General features: G+C 44.6%; 1 protein-coding gene across 4 annotated transcripts in view; it reads right to left on the bottom strand.

The window, feature by feature from the left end:
• The window catches only part of phactr2 (phosphatase and actin regulator 2), a 213,700-nt gene that overhangs the window by 46,910 nt on the left and 149,923 nt on the right, over positions 1–16,867 (bottom strand). For all 4 annotated transcript variants that reach the window (XM_043695293.1, XM_043695292.1, XM_043695295.1 and 1 more), the window contains exon 3: positions 11,225–11,305. In XM_043695293.1, coding sequence (XP_043551228.1) covers positions 11,225–11,305 — 81 coding nt within the window. The remainder of the gene's footprint in view (positions 1–11,224; positions 11,306–16,867) is intronic.

Below are 16,867 nucleotides of genomic sequence, written 5' to 3'. Positions count from 1 at the left end.
CAGGCTGTGGGCTCTTCAAATGCCTGGAGTGCATCTTAAACCCGCAATCTCTGACTCAGAGAGTGAGATAGCTACCCACTGAGCCGCAAGTGACAACTCAAAATTAAAGCCATGAACTCACTTCAGTGATTTCAGCAGGGATGGGAAGCTACAATTTTAACTAGAAACTTGAAATATTCCTATTAGAACAGACAATTAACACTTTAAATTTGAGATTTAAAGTGATGAAAAGGTTTGGTTGTGTAGACAGACAGAAGGTTTCTCTACTCTTGGGGAGGGCTAGAAGTAGGATGGCCTACATATGGAAGCAAGTCACCAGTCAATCTGATATAGATTCACAATAAACAGGGTCTTTGAGAGATTGTTGGGCATGTGGGACTCGATAGGTCAGGGTTTGGAGGGATATGGGCTGGGTGCTGGCAGGTGGGACTAGATTGGGTTGGGATATCTGGTCAGCATGGACCGAAGGGTCTGTTTCCATGCTGTACATCTCTATGACTGGTTAAAACAACTTACACTCTTTATGGAAAGGCTAGAGTTAAAAAAAAATGAAGCAGAAAGGAATTTGTTCCCTGTGTGGAAGGGAAGAAAATGGAAGGAAGCTGAGGAGGTGCTCGCCCACTGGGCTATGTTATTCTACATCTCCAGTGAGCTAGCTCAGCTGCTGGGAAATAGCCTCAACTCTCTCCCCCTTGAATTTAAGGTGAAGACAGCATTTGATTATACCCCCTTGAGCTTGCCAAAGGTGTGATGTATGTTACCATTGAGAAGAAAGTTCCTGCTCCTATCTCTCTCAGTTGGTGGATAGCTTTTCCTGGCCGCTGCTCCCATTCTTCTTTTTCTTCCCAATGCGTAGAAGTTTGGCATATTTATTAGCACTCAGGAGCTTCCATCTGCCACCCTCGGGTACGGAGGAGCTAAACAGGGATTGAGCTGGCACATTATATCCGAAGGAGCTGCCTCAGAATCTCACAATGGGATATGTCTGTGCCTTGTCACAATGGCAATGAAGTCAGGTCATTCATGGCCGGGAAGATGATGATGCCATGACACTCCTCATTCCATGTTGCTAAGCAAAGAGTTGTAACGAATTATTTCATCCTACAAAGCCTCATAATCGTGATGATGTCACAAACCTGAACTGGCCAGAAACAAATGAAATCATCGCAACAGATGATTTATTTTAAAAAAGGAGGGGGGGGGATTAATGGGTTCAAGGCATCAGCTACTGAGCTGAGACACCTAGGATGGAAATCCGCCTGGGTTGGGCGGGGGGGGGGGAGGGGGGCATCATCGCCCCACTAACCCCCCCCACTCTAATTCTGTATTGGATCAGCACTGAGTCCCAGGTCTCCAACCTTTACCCATCAATGTGTTCAGCATTTCACACTTTGGGAATTAAAAAAAATGTTCAAGATCCTCAAACTCTATCCATTGTCTACCACTGGGTGTGTCTGTGTGTGTGTGTGTGTGTGCACACGTGTGTGTACATATCTATGTGTGTACATGTACATATCTATTATATGTACATGTGCCTGTGTATACTGTGTGTGTCAGTGTATGTGCATATGAGTGTGTGTGCGCGTGTGCATGTATGTGTGTGTGTGTTTTATATATATACAAGTTCTGATAATTAAGATGTGTAGCGCGGGTGCCAGTTGTTGTAATTTTGGTATGTTTACTGAGCTGGGAAGTTGATTTGCAGACGTTTATTTGAAATCACAAACTTTCAGAGCACTGCTCCTTCGTCAGGTGAAAGCTTGTGACTTCAAATAAAACTGTTGGAGTATAACTTGGGTGTCGTGTGACTTCTGACCTTGTCCACCCCCGTCCAACACTGGCACCTCTACATCGTGGCCAAGAGAAGGTGGGGGTGAGCTGGCTTCTTGAACCGCTGCAGTTCCTGTGCTGGAGAGAGACTGCAATGCCCTTAGGGAAGGAATTCCAGGATTTTGACCCAGTGACACTGAAGGAACGGGGATGCATTTGCAAGTCTGGATGGTGAGTGGCTTGGAGGGGAAGTGGTAAGGGGGGTAGTGTTCCCATATATCTGCTGCTCTTGTCCTTGATCACATCAGGGAGGCGGCTGTGCTGAGCAGGTGCTGCACTCTCAGCGGGGGTCAGATGGGATGTTCATTGAGGTTAGAGTTTCAGGTGAAGATGCAAAAGGTCATGACTGGGAGAGAAACGGAGGCAGTATGCTCTGCTCATACCATTCCTCCCCCCACCAATGAAAAGCAATTAAACAGGACTTCTGGTCATGATCACATCGTTGCTTGTGGGAACTTGCTGTGCCAAATAAAGGCTCTGCGCATTTCCCATGTCAGACTAACAGTTACTTTGCAAACATACATCAATATTGCAATGTGCTTTGGTTCACATCGAGGTCATGGAAGGTATGATCGAAACCTTTCTCCTTTTCTTCCTGTTTCAGGTTTTCATTGACTGTTAATTTGACTGAAATAATTGCTGGGGTCCGGAGATGATAGAGGGTTTGTTCATGGTTTCACTTCAAGCTTCTGAGGGTGTAATTAATTTGTCTTTACATGAGAAGAATAGCAATTTCCGGGCTACAGATAGCTGTCTGTAAGCCCATTGCTGAGAGAAAACAGGTCCATTAAACTAAACGATAGACTATGGTTGCTATGGGGATAAATAAGCCGGTGCTGATCAGATTCCCATTTTGCTATGACCCTCCTCCAATCGTTTTTTTGAGAAAGTGTAAAAACAATTTCACATGTTTAAGGGGACAGTCAACTTTGGAAGAGGAAATTCAAATGCAAACTGAAAGGGGGATTTTGAAATCTCTGGTTTTAAGGGATGGGGAGCCATTGTTGGACAATTGGACTTCAGTGTGGCCTACAATCAAGGGAGCAGAGCTTCAGTTAATTGAAGGTCATGGAGGAAGGAAGGTGGGATATCAAACGGCGGAGTATTAGACCAATCAGAACACAATGACAACACAGACAAGGGAATCAACTCAATATAAGGTGAGGAAGGGGGGACTAGTGATCAAGATGGAAAGAGGTGGTGCATAGGGCATGGCATTGGCAATGGAGGCTAGGATGGCATGATTGTGAACAGCCTGCTTAATCGTGGCCAGGGTGGACTCATTGTCAAAAGGTTTTATATATTAGACTCAGGGGGCCAAAGGTAGTAGACTGAATGGTCCAGGCCCTGTCATGGTGGGTTTGGGAGAAGGGAGGTTTGCAGGAAGGGGGAGCTATTGTGGGATGACTCCATAATGCACTCCCACGGTCAGGGAGCATTCCCAGGAGAGGGATCATGTGGGGCAGAACTGGCTACACATTGTGTCAAGGTGAACAACGCACAAGGGTGATGGTGCTCCCCTGTCCTTCAGTACCATCACTGGTTCTGATGGAGTTAATGTCAGAGAGTGAATTTGACTCCACTCCCTTGGGTGGTGTCACAAGCACTCAGGTGAGGAAAGGCAGTACGATGTGGGATCTTGAAGGGGACGGGTTTGCTACAGAGTCATCTACAGCACAGAGAAAGCTCATTCAGCCCATCCCAGTCAGAAACAACCACCTTCCTTTTCTAATCCCATACTTGCTGAAACATCCAGTCTGGTTGTTATTGTACAGAGGCACCTTTAGCTCTTCTGCGCTTTACCAAGAAACTGTCGGATAATACAGTCATTTACCTCATCCCACCACCAGGGAAGTCAGCTATCCACAGGCACCAGAAGATGATGAATTCGCAGGAGACCTGTTACTTTAATCTCTCCCTCCACCTACACTAATGTAGCCCCAATGTTCCAGGAACACTCCCAAGGGTCCTAAGTCCCAGGGTAAACAAGGTACTGACATTTAAAAGGTAATAAGTCAAAAGGTCAGGTTCTCTTGTCAATGGTTAAGACCCCTGCTGCCAACACAAAACTCCAGCTAAAGCTTCCACATGGGAAGAGATGGGCCATAAGGATCAGATATCAGTAAGGGAATTCAGGAAAAACCTGTATTCCCCAAAGAGTGCTGGCAATGTGGAACGTGGAGGTTAAGAGCCCTTTGAAGGGGAAGCTAATTAAACACACGAAGGGGAAGGAAATAAGTGGAGAGGTTGAGATGGGAAAGAGTAGAATGAGGCTTGTGTAACACATAAACACCAGCATAGAACCCTTGGCCAAAGGTTTATTCCTGAGCTGTCCTCAACGTAGCTTCTCTGTTAACAATGTGCCAAAAGAGGATGTGTGGTCAGTAGGATTGCTTGCAGCCCAAGTCCATGTTCCCACTCACACAGCTGACTTCCTCATTTGTAAAGTAAAATCCTGATCTTAATCCCAGTTCCCCAATTCATGCAGAGTCAAAAAACATTGTTTAAATGACTCAGACATGAAGGTGGTTCAATTGCCAAATCCTTTTCAACTGCAAAACCTGAAATTCTCATTCGATATTTTTAAATCTTTCATGCCTCATTCTGTCTAAAGTTGGATTCACATCATGTGGAGGAGCTGGAGTTGGAATGAGGTGGACAAAGTCTGAAGTCACAAGGCACGAAGTTATAGTCCAACAGGTTTATTTGAAATCACAAGCTTTCGGACAGCTAGCTACCTGACGAAGGAACAGTGCTCCGAAAGCCTATACCTGGTGTCATGTGACTTCAGACTTTAATGTTGGGTTCCTTAGACAGTTGATGAGGAGGATTGGCCAGCACGTACAACTATTCATTTCCAGAGTACTGGAAGAGTCAGTAATGTGGAGGTGGACATAGACTGGGGGCAGCTTGTGGCTTCACTAGCTCGGTGTAAGGGGAGACACGGGGTAGTTTCCACATCTTAGATTCACGGTTATCATCATGGGCCAGTCACATTATCACAAGATAATCACCAAACGTTCGTGTTCAGAATGAAACCAATACGAGTGAGCCATTCAGCCCATTCTGACTACTGCTGGCTCTTTGAAAGGACTAACCAAGGAAGCCAATTCACTCTGCTGCACAGCTGCTTTTCTGTTGCTTTGCAATTTGTTTCAGTTGTAAGTATTTGTCTAAGTTCCTTTGAAAGTCATGATTGAAACTGATTCTGTTGCCCTTCTGGACAGGCCATTCATTGTGTCAAAATAATTGCAGCACATTTGACTAATTGGGTATTTGTTTCAAAGCACAGGCTTTGACGATGGGTCAAAGTGGCAGCCTCCCGTGCTGAAAGATTCAGTTTCTTAATTAACTCGAGTTTTTCGTCTAGTACTTGATTTCTCTCTCTCTCTCTCTCTCTCTCTGTCTGGCCCTCCCTTTGCCATCATTATCCAGCTGCTATTTACAGACACAGGTGAACATATCCCTTTGTCAGAGTCATATAGCACAGAAACAAACCCTCCAGTTCAAACAGTCCATGCCGAACATAATCTCAAACTAAACTTGTCCCACCTGATCTGCTCCTGAACCATATCCCTCCAAATCTTTCATTTCTATGTGTCCATCCAAATGATTTTTAAACATAAAACCCCTACAGTGTGGAAACAGGCCATTAGGCCCAACAAATCCACACTAACCCTCCAAACAGTAATCCACCCAAAACCCATTCCCCTCCCCTGTTACTCTACATTTACCCCTGTCTAATGCACCTAACCTACACATCCCTGAATACTATGGGCAATTTAGCATGGCCAATTCACCTAACTTGCACACCTTTGGATTGTGGGAGGAAACCAGAGCACCTGGAGGAAACGCACGCAGACACAGGGAAAATGTGCAAACTCCACACAGACAGTCGCCCAAGGGTGGAATCGAACCTGGATCCCTGCACTGAGAGGCAGCAGTGCTAACCACTGGTCCACCATGCCGCCCCATTGTGCCTATACTGACCACTTCCTCACGAAGTTCATTCCACACGTAAACCGCCCTCTATATAAAAACATTGCCCCTCATTTCTGTTTTAAATATTTCTCCTCTCACCTTAAAGATGTGTCCCATAGTCTTGAAATCCCTCCTCCTAGGGAAAAGACAATGACCATTAACTCTATCCATACCTCTCATTACTTTATAAATTTCTCTCAGGTTGCCTCTCAACCTCCAGGCTCCAGTGAAAAAAAAGTCCCAGCCTCTCTTTATAAGTCTTTCCATCCTTTCTTTATAACTCAAACCTTCCGTACCTGGCAACATCCAGGTAAAACTCTTTTGAACCCTCTCCAGATTAATAATACCTTTCCTATAACTGGGGGACCAGAACTGGACTCTGTATTCCAGAAGAGGCCTCACCACACTAAGGTGGAAGAATATTTTCACCAGAACGGAAGGGGTTTGTTACCTGCTCTGCACTGAATGAGTGGAGGCTGATATGAGCACTATGTTCTGCCTCGTCTCACTGTGTTTGGACCACATATATCCCCAACTGTACAATCTACAATTCTGGTAAAGATTGGGATGAAGCCCACGAGGAGAGTCATGGTGGGACATCACATTACACTGGGCCATTCTGGAACATTATCTGGAAACACTCTCACGCCAAGTGGAGTGGAAATCTGGAATCCTCTCCCCTAAACACTGCTGAGGCTGGGGCTGAGAAAATTCATGGAGAAGGGTCTGAGGATCAACTGGGAAACCAAAGATTAAAAGTGAGACTGGATAGGTTATTGCTGCATAGGAACATCAAGAGCTGGGAAAGCAAAGTGGGGAGTTGGAGTTAAGCTACAGATCAGTCACGATCAACTTGAATGGAATCAGGCTGGATGGGCTGAATGGCCTCTTTTTATTCAACATTCCTGTAAGGTGTTCGCAAAAGACTGACACAAAGCAAGGTACAAACATCATATGTGCATAATTTTCAAAAATGACAATTCAGTATTGGGGCTCTCACTTTTAATAGAAGCACCTTCAGTAAGACCATAAAATCATAAGATATAGGAACAGAATTGGGCCATTCAGCCCATCACATCAATTCAGCCATTCAATCATGGCTGATACGTTTCTCAACCACATTCTCCTGCCTTCTCCCCATAACCTTTGGTCCTTTTACCAATAAGAACGTAACTATTTCTGTCTTAAATACACTCAATAATTTGGCCCCCACAGCTTTCTGTGGCAATGAGTTCCACACCCTCTGGCTGAAGAAATCCCTCCTCATTTCAGTTCTTGAGGGTCATTCCTTCACCCTGAGGCTGTACCCTTGGGTCCAAGTCTCTCCTATTAGTGAAAACAGTTTCTCCATGCCCACTCTATCCAGACCTCTCAGTATCCTGGATCAAATCCCCTACCCCCTCATCCTTCTAAAAGCTTCACAGAACTAACTCAGAAACTGAGGAAGGGTCACAGACCAAAGATTAACGTAATCCTTTTTCCATGTCTTCTGAGGGTTTTCTGCAGATCCTGTGCCTCGATAACTCAAAGACCCACGGTCCACATTGATGGACGAGTGTCCATTATGAAATTCTTAATCCTGCCAGCCTCTTTTATATTAATTCATGGGATGTGGGCCCAGCTCTGACTGTCCCTCTAGTAAGTGTAATAATCTGGATAATTCGGAAGGCAGTTGAGAGTCAACCATACTGCTGTGGGTCTGGAGTTACAGAGACTGGGTATGAATGGCAGAATTCCTTCTCTTAGTGAACCAATTTTTACAACAATTAACAGTTGTTCCATGGTCGAGTTGTTTTTTTAATTCAAGATTTTTGGTCTTGTGTTCTAATTTCACCATCTACCAAGGTGATGTTACAAACCCATGACCACACAGCATTAGTGTGAATCACCAGTACATTAACATTATCACCCGACCATCGCCTCTCCTCACACCTCCCATCTCCCCTACAACAGTCAACTCCCCAGCCCTACAACCCTCTGAGATCTCTACATGGCTCCGATTCCAGCCTGTTGCAGACCCACCTGCATTGAGCACCAATCTCTGAAATTCCCTCTCTAGGGCTCTCTCCCTCATTTTCTTCCTTTGTGGCATCTGTTAAAATTTATCTTTGATCTAGCTTTTAATCTCCTATCCCAATGTCTCCTTAGGTAATCTGGTGACATCCTGTTTGATGTTTCTCCGACAAAAGTGCTTTGCTAAATAAAAGGTACTATATTAACATATGTTGTCATTGTTAGACCACAAGAAATAGAAATTCGGCCCATTGAGCTGCGCCACATTAAATAGGATCAGGGCTGATTCCACATTCCTCACGTCCAATTTCCTGCCCTTTCCCTGTAACCTTTGATCCCCTGACTGTTCTAGAGTTTCTGGATCTCAGCCTTAAAAGTACAAAGGGACTCTAACCCCACAGCTCTCTTGTGGTAAGGAGTTGCAAAGGCTCTCAACTCTCTGAGAGAAAAGAAATTCCTCCTCATGTCATTCTTAAATTGGTGCCCCTTTATGCTGAGACTATGCCCTCTGTTCTGAGACTCTCCCAGAAGGGAAACATCCTCTCAGCATTGACCCTGTCAAGCCCCTTAAGAATCCGATATATTTCAATGAGATCATCTTTCATTCTTCTAAATACCAGTGAGTAAAGACCCAACCTGTTTAGCATTTACTCAAAAGACAATCCCTCCATCCTGGGATCATCCAATGTAATATGCATTTACCCAATTACCATCACCGAAAGAGCATCACGTTGTTGTTTTCAGTGGTGTATGTGCAAATTGACATTTGTGATATTACCACTGAGACTTGGCTTCAGCAGCACTGTGATAGCTGTGAAGGGTTATGGGATGTCTTGAGGCGCTATATAAATGCAAGTATTTCATTTAACACCAACTGGGGTACCTGCTAAAGCAAAAACAGAAATCCCTCGGCTGTATTGCTCTCAGGAAAAAGGAAGGGGTTCTAAAGGAATTGATTTATGCAAAGCCCTTTAACTCATTCACTGCTGAAATTCCAACATGCGTTCCACTCATCCTGCAGTCCCTCTCCCAGAGCCAGCTTTTCTACTGACAGGTTCATGAGAATCATTTAAACCGAAGTTCACACGCTCAAGGAGGGGAAAGCTTTGCTGGCGGAGTTTATTTCTCTTCAAAAGGTCGACAAGAAAAGGCACTGCTTCTGACAATCTTAACCATGAAAGGGAGGAAATACAAGCAGGAAACGGTGACCAGAGTTTACACAGAGCTGAAGCTCCTCACAAAGCAGTACAGGGAAGGGGCTGAACTCCGAGTAACACGGAAAACGTGGTCACTGGGGAGAGGGAGAGGCCCTGAAGGAATATACAACAGTACTTCACTGACTGTTCCCTAAGCATCTATTTCTAGACAACCCTAGAGACCAATCAATGTGGTTAAATGCTACAGAAGGAATCAGATGACTAGTGTTGGTAACATAATCATTATGATGCAGACAGAGGCCATTCGATCCATCAATCTGCTCTATAATCTCGTCCAGTTCTATTTTTTATTCACTCATGGGATGTGGGCATCACAGGCTGGGCCCAGCATTTATTGCCGGTCCTTGGTTCCCCTTGAGAAGGTGGGGGTGAGCTGCCTTCTTGAATTGCTGTGGTCTATGTGCTGTAGGTTGACCCACAATGCCCTTAGGGAGGGAATTCCAGGATTTTGACCCAGTGATGGTGAAGGAACGGTGATATATTTCCAAGTCAGGATGGGGAATGACTTGGAGGAGAACTTGCAGGGGCTGGTGTTCCCATGTGTCTGCTGCTATTGTCCTTCTAGATGGAAGTGGTCATGGGTTTGGAAAGTGCTATTGGAGGATCTTTGGTGAGTTTCTGCAGTGTGTCTTGTAGATAGTACACACTGCTGTTACTGAGCATTGATGGTGGAGGGAATGGATCTTTGTGGATGTAGTGCCAATCAAGTGGGCTGCTTTGTCCTGGATGGTATCAAGCTTCTTGAGTGTTGTTAGAGCTGGATCTATCCAGGCAAATGGGGAGTATTCCATCACAATCCTGACTTGTACCTTGTAGATGGTGGACAGGCTTTCAGGTGTCTGGAGGGGAGTTACGTGCCACTGTATTCCTAATCTCTGACCTGCTCTTGTAGCCACACTGTTTATGTGCTGAGTCCAATTGAGTTTCTGGTCAATAGTAATCCTCAGGATGTTGATAGTGGGGGATTCAGTGATGGTAACACCATTGTATGTCAAAAGTGTAATAGTTAGTTTGTCTCTCATTGGAAATGGTCATGGCCTGGCATTTGAGTGGCACGCATGTTACAAGCCTGGATATTGTTGAATTTGGGCATTGACTGCTTCAGTATCTGAGGAGTTGTGAATGGTGCTGGACATTGTGCAAACATTGGCGAACATCCCCACCTCTGACCATAGGATGGAAGGAAGGCACTATGATCTATTGCCAATCTCCTGCCTTTTCTCCATATCCCTAAACACATTACAGTCTAAAACCCATCCAGTGCTCTGTTGCCATGTTACATTGTGCTGATGGTGACGGAGGTAACCCACTGCACCTCACTCTCTGTTCAGATAATGGCAGGTTTGGGTTCTAACTGCCATGAAGATGGCCAGATTCCTTTAAGCCAGTTCTCCCAGGGACCATGAAGGTTTATACAGTGATTAGCACCTGAATAATCTGCTGTTTCAATTAGTACAATAGTGAAATATCATAATATTGAGACTCTCACCCCCTCCAAGGTCATTGTGGGTCTATGTACAGCACATGGACTGCAGGGGTTCAAGAAGGCAGCTCACCCCCACCTTCCCAAGGGGCAACTAGGGACAGGCAATAAAGGCTGGTCTGGCCAGTGGTCCCTAAATCCCTTGAGTAAATTAAATAAAAAGTACTTGAGTAACATCATAAAAATGTAACATAAACAAAGGAAGAAAAGAATGATGGGAGGAAGGAAATAAAGAAACAAATGGCTTGCATTATTATGGCAACGTCCCCAACCTCTGGATACCCGAAAGCTCTTCAGAGCTCAGCATGAAATAGGGCAGTCACTGTTATAACATGGTTAGCATGACAGACAACTTTGTGCACAGCAAGATCCCACACACCCCCATCAATGTGATGAGAAGCAGAGGATCCACGTTTGTGATGCCAGCTGAAGGATAAACATTGGATGCTTCTTCAAAACACGGCTCTGGGACATTTTATAACCCACCTGCAATGGCAGGCATGGCCTTGGTTTAACATCTCATCTGAGAGACAGGTCATGTACACACACTATACCATACAGTCTTCAGTTTTCAAAGGATATATTATCCATGGAGATTCTTGCTGCAAATACATTTCTACCAGATTTACTGTCACAACAGGAACACCAACACATGAAGCTGAAATACAGTGAGACCTCAGCCCCACTCTGTAAGACTCACCCTGCTCAGCAACCTCCTTGAGAACTCCTCTCCTTATCAGCTCTTCCCGACTCTGTCTTGTTGATATCTTCCTCTCCAACACTGTCAACGAACAGGGAGAAAGGGAGAATGTGAATGGTTTAAATGTAGCAAATTATCAAGCAATTAGAGATATCTTGGGATGGTCTGCATTCAGAGATCTCCCTGAATTTCCAGGAACAGGAAGAACCAGCTGAAAAGTGGATCATAGTAATGACCCGCATGTTGGCAGGAAAACTGCAAGTCCAATTTCACAAAGTGCATCAAGCTGCGATAGTGGTGAATGACATTTTCAAGATCACAGCCCAGTCCATCACGTAAACCAGCCTTGCTTCCGCTGACTCCATCTATATTTCCCACTGCCTCAGCAAAGCGACCAACATCATCAAAGACCCCTCCCATCCCAGTAAAACTCTCTTCCACCCTCTTCTGTCAAACAGAACCATAAAAAAGTTTGAATACACGTACAAACAGATTCAAGAACAGCTTGCACTGAAAGACTGGAGCGACTGGGCTTGTATACCCTTGAGCTTAGAAGACTGAGAGGGGATCCGATTGAGACATATAAGATTATTAAAGGATTGGACACTCTGGTTGGATACAGCTCTCAAGGATTGTGGAATCAAGGGTTATGGAGATAAGGCAGGAACAGGATACTGATTAAGGATGATCAGCCATGATCATATTGAATGGTGGTGCAGGCTCGAAGGGCAGAATGGCCTACTCCTGCGCCCTATTGTCTATTGTCAAGAACAGCTTCTTCCCCACTCTTATCAGACATTTGAACAGACCTCTCAAATGTTAATGTTGATCTCTGTGCACCTTCTCTGTGGCTGTAGCACTGTATTCTGCACTCTGTTCTGTTACCCTGCTACACTTCGTATGGCATGATCTGCCTATAGAGCATGCAAAACAACCCTTTTCACTGTATCTCCATACACGTGACAATAATAAATCAAATCAAAATATCGAAAGACTAACACAGAGGAATTAATTTCTGAAGGAGCCAATAGCAGAGTGGGTTAACACCAACCCAGACTGGTACAGTGAGACTTCTTTTTACTGATCCATGTGTATTCAGTCCGGGAAACCCCAATTCAGTTTTGGGAAGATGGAAGCTGAAAATACAGTCTGACCCTAATCTGGAACAAAATTCTGAATTTCACTCAACAGGAAAAACTGTTTTAGTATTTTAGGGACTAATGTTTCCCACTGGGGCAGTAATAGAGAATGGTCGCAATGACAAAGTCTTCAATTTCATTCTTTCATGGGTCGTGAACGTCACTGACAGCTTCAGCATTTATTGCCCATCTCTAATTGCCCTTGAGAAAGTGGGGGTAAGCTGCCTTCTTGAACTGCTGCAGTCCACGTGCTGTAGGTAAATCCACAATGCCTTTAGAGAGGGAATTCCAGGACTTTGACCCAGTGACATTGAAGGAACAATGATATATTTCCAAGGCAGGATGGGGATTGGCTTGGAGGAGAACTTACACCAAGTGGACATTGCTTCGACTGAGTGTCAGTGGTGGAGGGAGTGGATGGTTATGGATTTGGTGCCAATCAAGGGGCTGCTTTGCCCTGGATGGTGTCAAGCTTCTTGAGTGTTGTTGGAGCTGCATCCATCCAGGGCAAGTGGGGAGTATTCCATCACACTCCTGACTTGTGCCTTGTAATTGATGTTCAGGGCTTGGGCAGACAGAAGGTGAGTTACTTGTTGCAAGATTCATAGCCTCTGACCTACCCTTGTAGCTGCAATATTTATATAGTGAGTCCAATGTGATTTCTGGTCAATGGTAACCCCAAGAATGTTGATGCTGGGAGCTTCAGTGATGGGAATACCATGAAACCAGAAGGTGCAATGGTTAGACTCTCTCCTTGTAATGATCATTGCCTGACACTGGTGCGGTGCAAAGTTGCTTGCCACTTTTTATCCCAGACGTGGATATCACCCAGGTCTTAGTTCACGTGAGCATGGTCTTATTCAATATCTGAGGAATTGTGAACGGTGCTAAATATTGTGGAATCGTCAACGAACATGTCCATTAATGATAGGCAGCAACCTCCCTTCCCCTCTGGAGTTCAGCCCTTCTGCCCATGTTTGAACCAAGGCAGAGGTCAGGAGCTGAGTGGCCTTGGTGGCACCCAAATGCAATCTTGGTGAGCAGATTGTTGCTAAACTGTTGCTGCTCGACAGCGCTGTCAATGACTCCTCCCACCACAATGTAAATAATCAATGGCAGGGCCGGGTTTGTCTTGTTTATGTTCATTAGATTAGATTACTTACAGTGTGGAAACAGGCCCTAATGCAATCTTGGTGAGCAGATTGTTGCTAAACTGTTGCTGCTCGACAGCGCTGTCAATGACTCCTCCCACCACAATGTAAATAATCGATGGCAGGGCCGGGTTTGTCTTGTTTATGTTCATATCAGGATATACCCGGGAAATTTTTCACATTGTCAAGTCGAAGCCAGTGTTCTAACTGTGCTGGAAGAGCTTGCCTGGGTGAGCAGCAGGTTCTGCAGCACGCGTCTTCAGTACTATTGCCGGAATGTTGTCAGGGCCCATAGTCTTTGCTGTATCCAGTGCCTTCAGCTGTTCTTTGATACCATGTGGAGTAAATCCAATTAGTTGTATCCAGTCATCTTTGATGCTGGAAGTCCAGGAAAAGACGGGTCATCCACTCCGTTGACAATAAATAAAACACTTAATTCTGGTTTTCCACATCGATTTCAGAAAGATATGAAAAGACATAGATCTATCTACCCTGGCATGGGCAAGGGTACTGATTGATTTGCAGGGAAACTAACTCTCAGCTGATGGTTCTGTTTTGTGAATGACCTGAAAGCACTCGAAGAGATTCAAAAGCACTACATGCGGATTGTTTAATTTTCCAGACAGCACAACCACTGTTCTCGTGAATGAATGACTGAATGGATGTGTGAGTGGGTGAGAGTTTGAGTGGGCGAGGAAGAGACAGTGAATGGGAGAGGAAGGGGAGGGAAAAAGATAAAGACAGTGGGGAAAGAAATATTGAGCAGATGAGAAAGGAAGAATATGAGAGATGGAGTGTGGGAATGAGTGAATGAGAGAGGGAGAGTCAGAGAGCACGGAAACAGACCCTTCGGCCCAATGAGTCCCTGCTGACCAGGTTTTCTAAATGAACAGTCCCATATCCCATCCCTGGGATAATCCTGGGTTCATCTTTGGTTATGTGCAATGCTTTGCACACAGACTGGGCAATTTAATAACTCATACAAGATAGACGGTTCCAATAACACAGCACTCCTGCAGCACTGCACTGTGACAGCCTCAGTGTCCTGCTCAGCCCGATGGAGCGAGACTTGAATGCACAGGCTACTATGCGGAGACACAGTGCAAGCTCATGATCCATAACCACCACAAACAACCACACACATTGCAACAGTAACTTGAATCTCCAGAGTTTTGCAAACTGACAATCTAACCTCTTTATATCAAACGTGACTCATGAACATGTTAAACTGGCATTGGCATGAGGTGTGTTTATGTAGGTAAAAACAATGACTGCAGATGTGGAAACCAAATTCTGGATTAGTGGTGCTGGAAGAGCACAGCAGTTCAGGCAGCATCCGAGGAGCAAAAGCCCGAAACGTCGATTTCGAAGCTCCTTGGATGCTGCCTGAACTGCTGTGCTCTTCCAGCACCACTAATCCAGAGTGTGTTTATGAAGCTTGGAGTCTGCAATCCAGTTTCCTGGCTCCAGCGTCCTCAAATCCCAGAGACCCTTTCAAAGGCCCATGCACTGGCTCTGCTTAGAGACAGCGAGAGAGCTGGATCAAATTGTATCGGTGCAAGAAGCCGGCTGATCATTTGAGGTTTCCCAGAATCAGGGCTACACTAGTGACGTTGATGTTCCCCAGCAACCGTGGTGTTTAATGGAGCAGTGTGGGATAATCCATCTGCTGAACAAAATTCATTAGCTGAGACCTCACCTGGCCCTTCCAAACGGATGGTAAACAATCACATGAAATTATGGCATGAGAATATGCTCTCCTACTGACTCTTCCAAATGCCACCATCCCCCAAGTCATTTTTGGGATCTTGCTGTGCCATGACGCCCCTTCAAAATAATATCTTGAACGTGAAGTACGCTGTAAAGCAATTCACAGATGTAAGATGCTTTCCCTTTGCTGAAATTAACCCTGTGGGCTTGTAATCCTGTTCTTAAGCAGATACTGAAAGCATGCCTTTGTGTGGGCATTAATTAGCACAGTGTTAACAAATGTGCTTTGAAAGGGAGTCTGTTCCATTTTTCCATGACTCTGAGTGGAAAGAAAGTTTCCTCTAATCCCTAGCCCTGCTTGATGATAGCTTTATTTCAAAGCTGTCCAGTTCTGTATGTGGAACAATATAGTTTGCTTCAATTCACATTTTCTGCGTGTTTGAAAAATTCCAAATAGAAAAAGCACAGTATTTTTTCAACAATTCAAGGCTTTAACATAGCACAAGTCACCTTCAGGAAAATATCAGGCAGAGGACATACATCCATCTCAACGTAAACAAGTATGAGGTGATGCATTTCGGCTGGACGAATTACCAAGTCACAATACGGGTCAAAGAAACAAACTATTCACAAATTAATAAAAGCTACAACAGGATTTATTCATGTGACAAAAAGTCAAAACAAAGCACTGGCGTTTACTTCAAGAATTGAACAGTTACTTTAATTTTCTGCAGAACCTTTGTAAAATTACATCAAAGAATATAGAAATAGGTCTGGTCTCCCACGATATAAAAGGATACACAGACTGTGGAGAAGGTGTAAAATTGATTTATGAGATGATAGGTGAACTGACCAATTATAATTATTAAAGACCAGACCTACTGGGGGCTCTCTCTTTATAGAGCTGATTGAGCTCTTTATAGTTGCAATATGGTTTAGCAAGGTCAAAACAAGGGAGATATAGAGTAGCAATCTGTAAGGTCAGCAACTTTCTTCATTATGAAATAAAAACAAAGTTCTGGAAACACTCCGTAGCACAGGGTCAGTGCAGAGAGTAATGTTTCTACTCAAGGCACACTGCATCAGAACTGGGTCAGCGGTGGTAGGTCATCAAACTAAAACATTAAGTCTGCATGCTGCCTGTCCTGTAGAGAGGTCCCAGAATTTTTATTTTATTTTTCCTATTATTTCTGACCTTCAGCGTCTGCAGTGCTAACTCCACTATCTACGTAACTCCTTTAAAGCAGTAAACATTCCAGTGAGCTTCGCAGGAATGTCAGAAAACTAAATGATACGAAGATTGCAGATGATCCGAAGATTGGTGGAGTTGTGGATAGTGAGGAGGGCTCTTGTCGGCTGCAAAGGGACTCAGATATGATGCAGAGCTGGGCTGAGGAGTGGCAGATGGAGTTCAACCCTGCCAAGTGTGAGGTTGTCCATTTTGGAAAGACAAATAAGAATGCGGAATACAGGGTTAACGGTAGGGTTCGTAGTGAGGTGGAGGAACAGAGGGATCTAGGGGTCTATGTTCATAGGTATTTGCAAGTTGCCACTCAGGTGGATAGAGCTTGTAAGAAGGCCAATGGTGTATTAGCGTTCATTAGCAGAGGGATTGAATTCAAGAATCGTGAAGTGATGTTGCA

Source organism: Chiloscyllium plagiosum, chromosome 9 (assembly GCF_004010195.1).
Source record: "Chiloscyllium plagiosum isolate BGI_BamShark_2017 chromosome 9, ASM401019v2, whole genome shotgun sequence".
NCBI lineage: Eukaryota > Metazoa > Chordata > Chondrichthyes > Orectolobiformes > Hemiscylliidae > Chiloscyllium > Chiloscyllium plagiosum.
The sequence above is the reverse complement of the archived record's forward strand: the minus strand, read 5'-3'. Positions and strand labels throughout refer to the sequence as shown.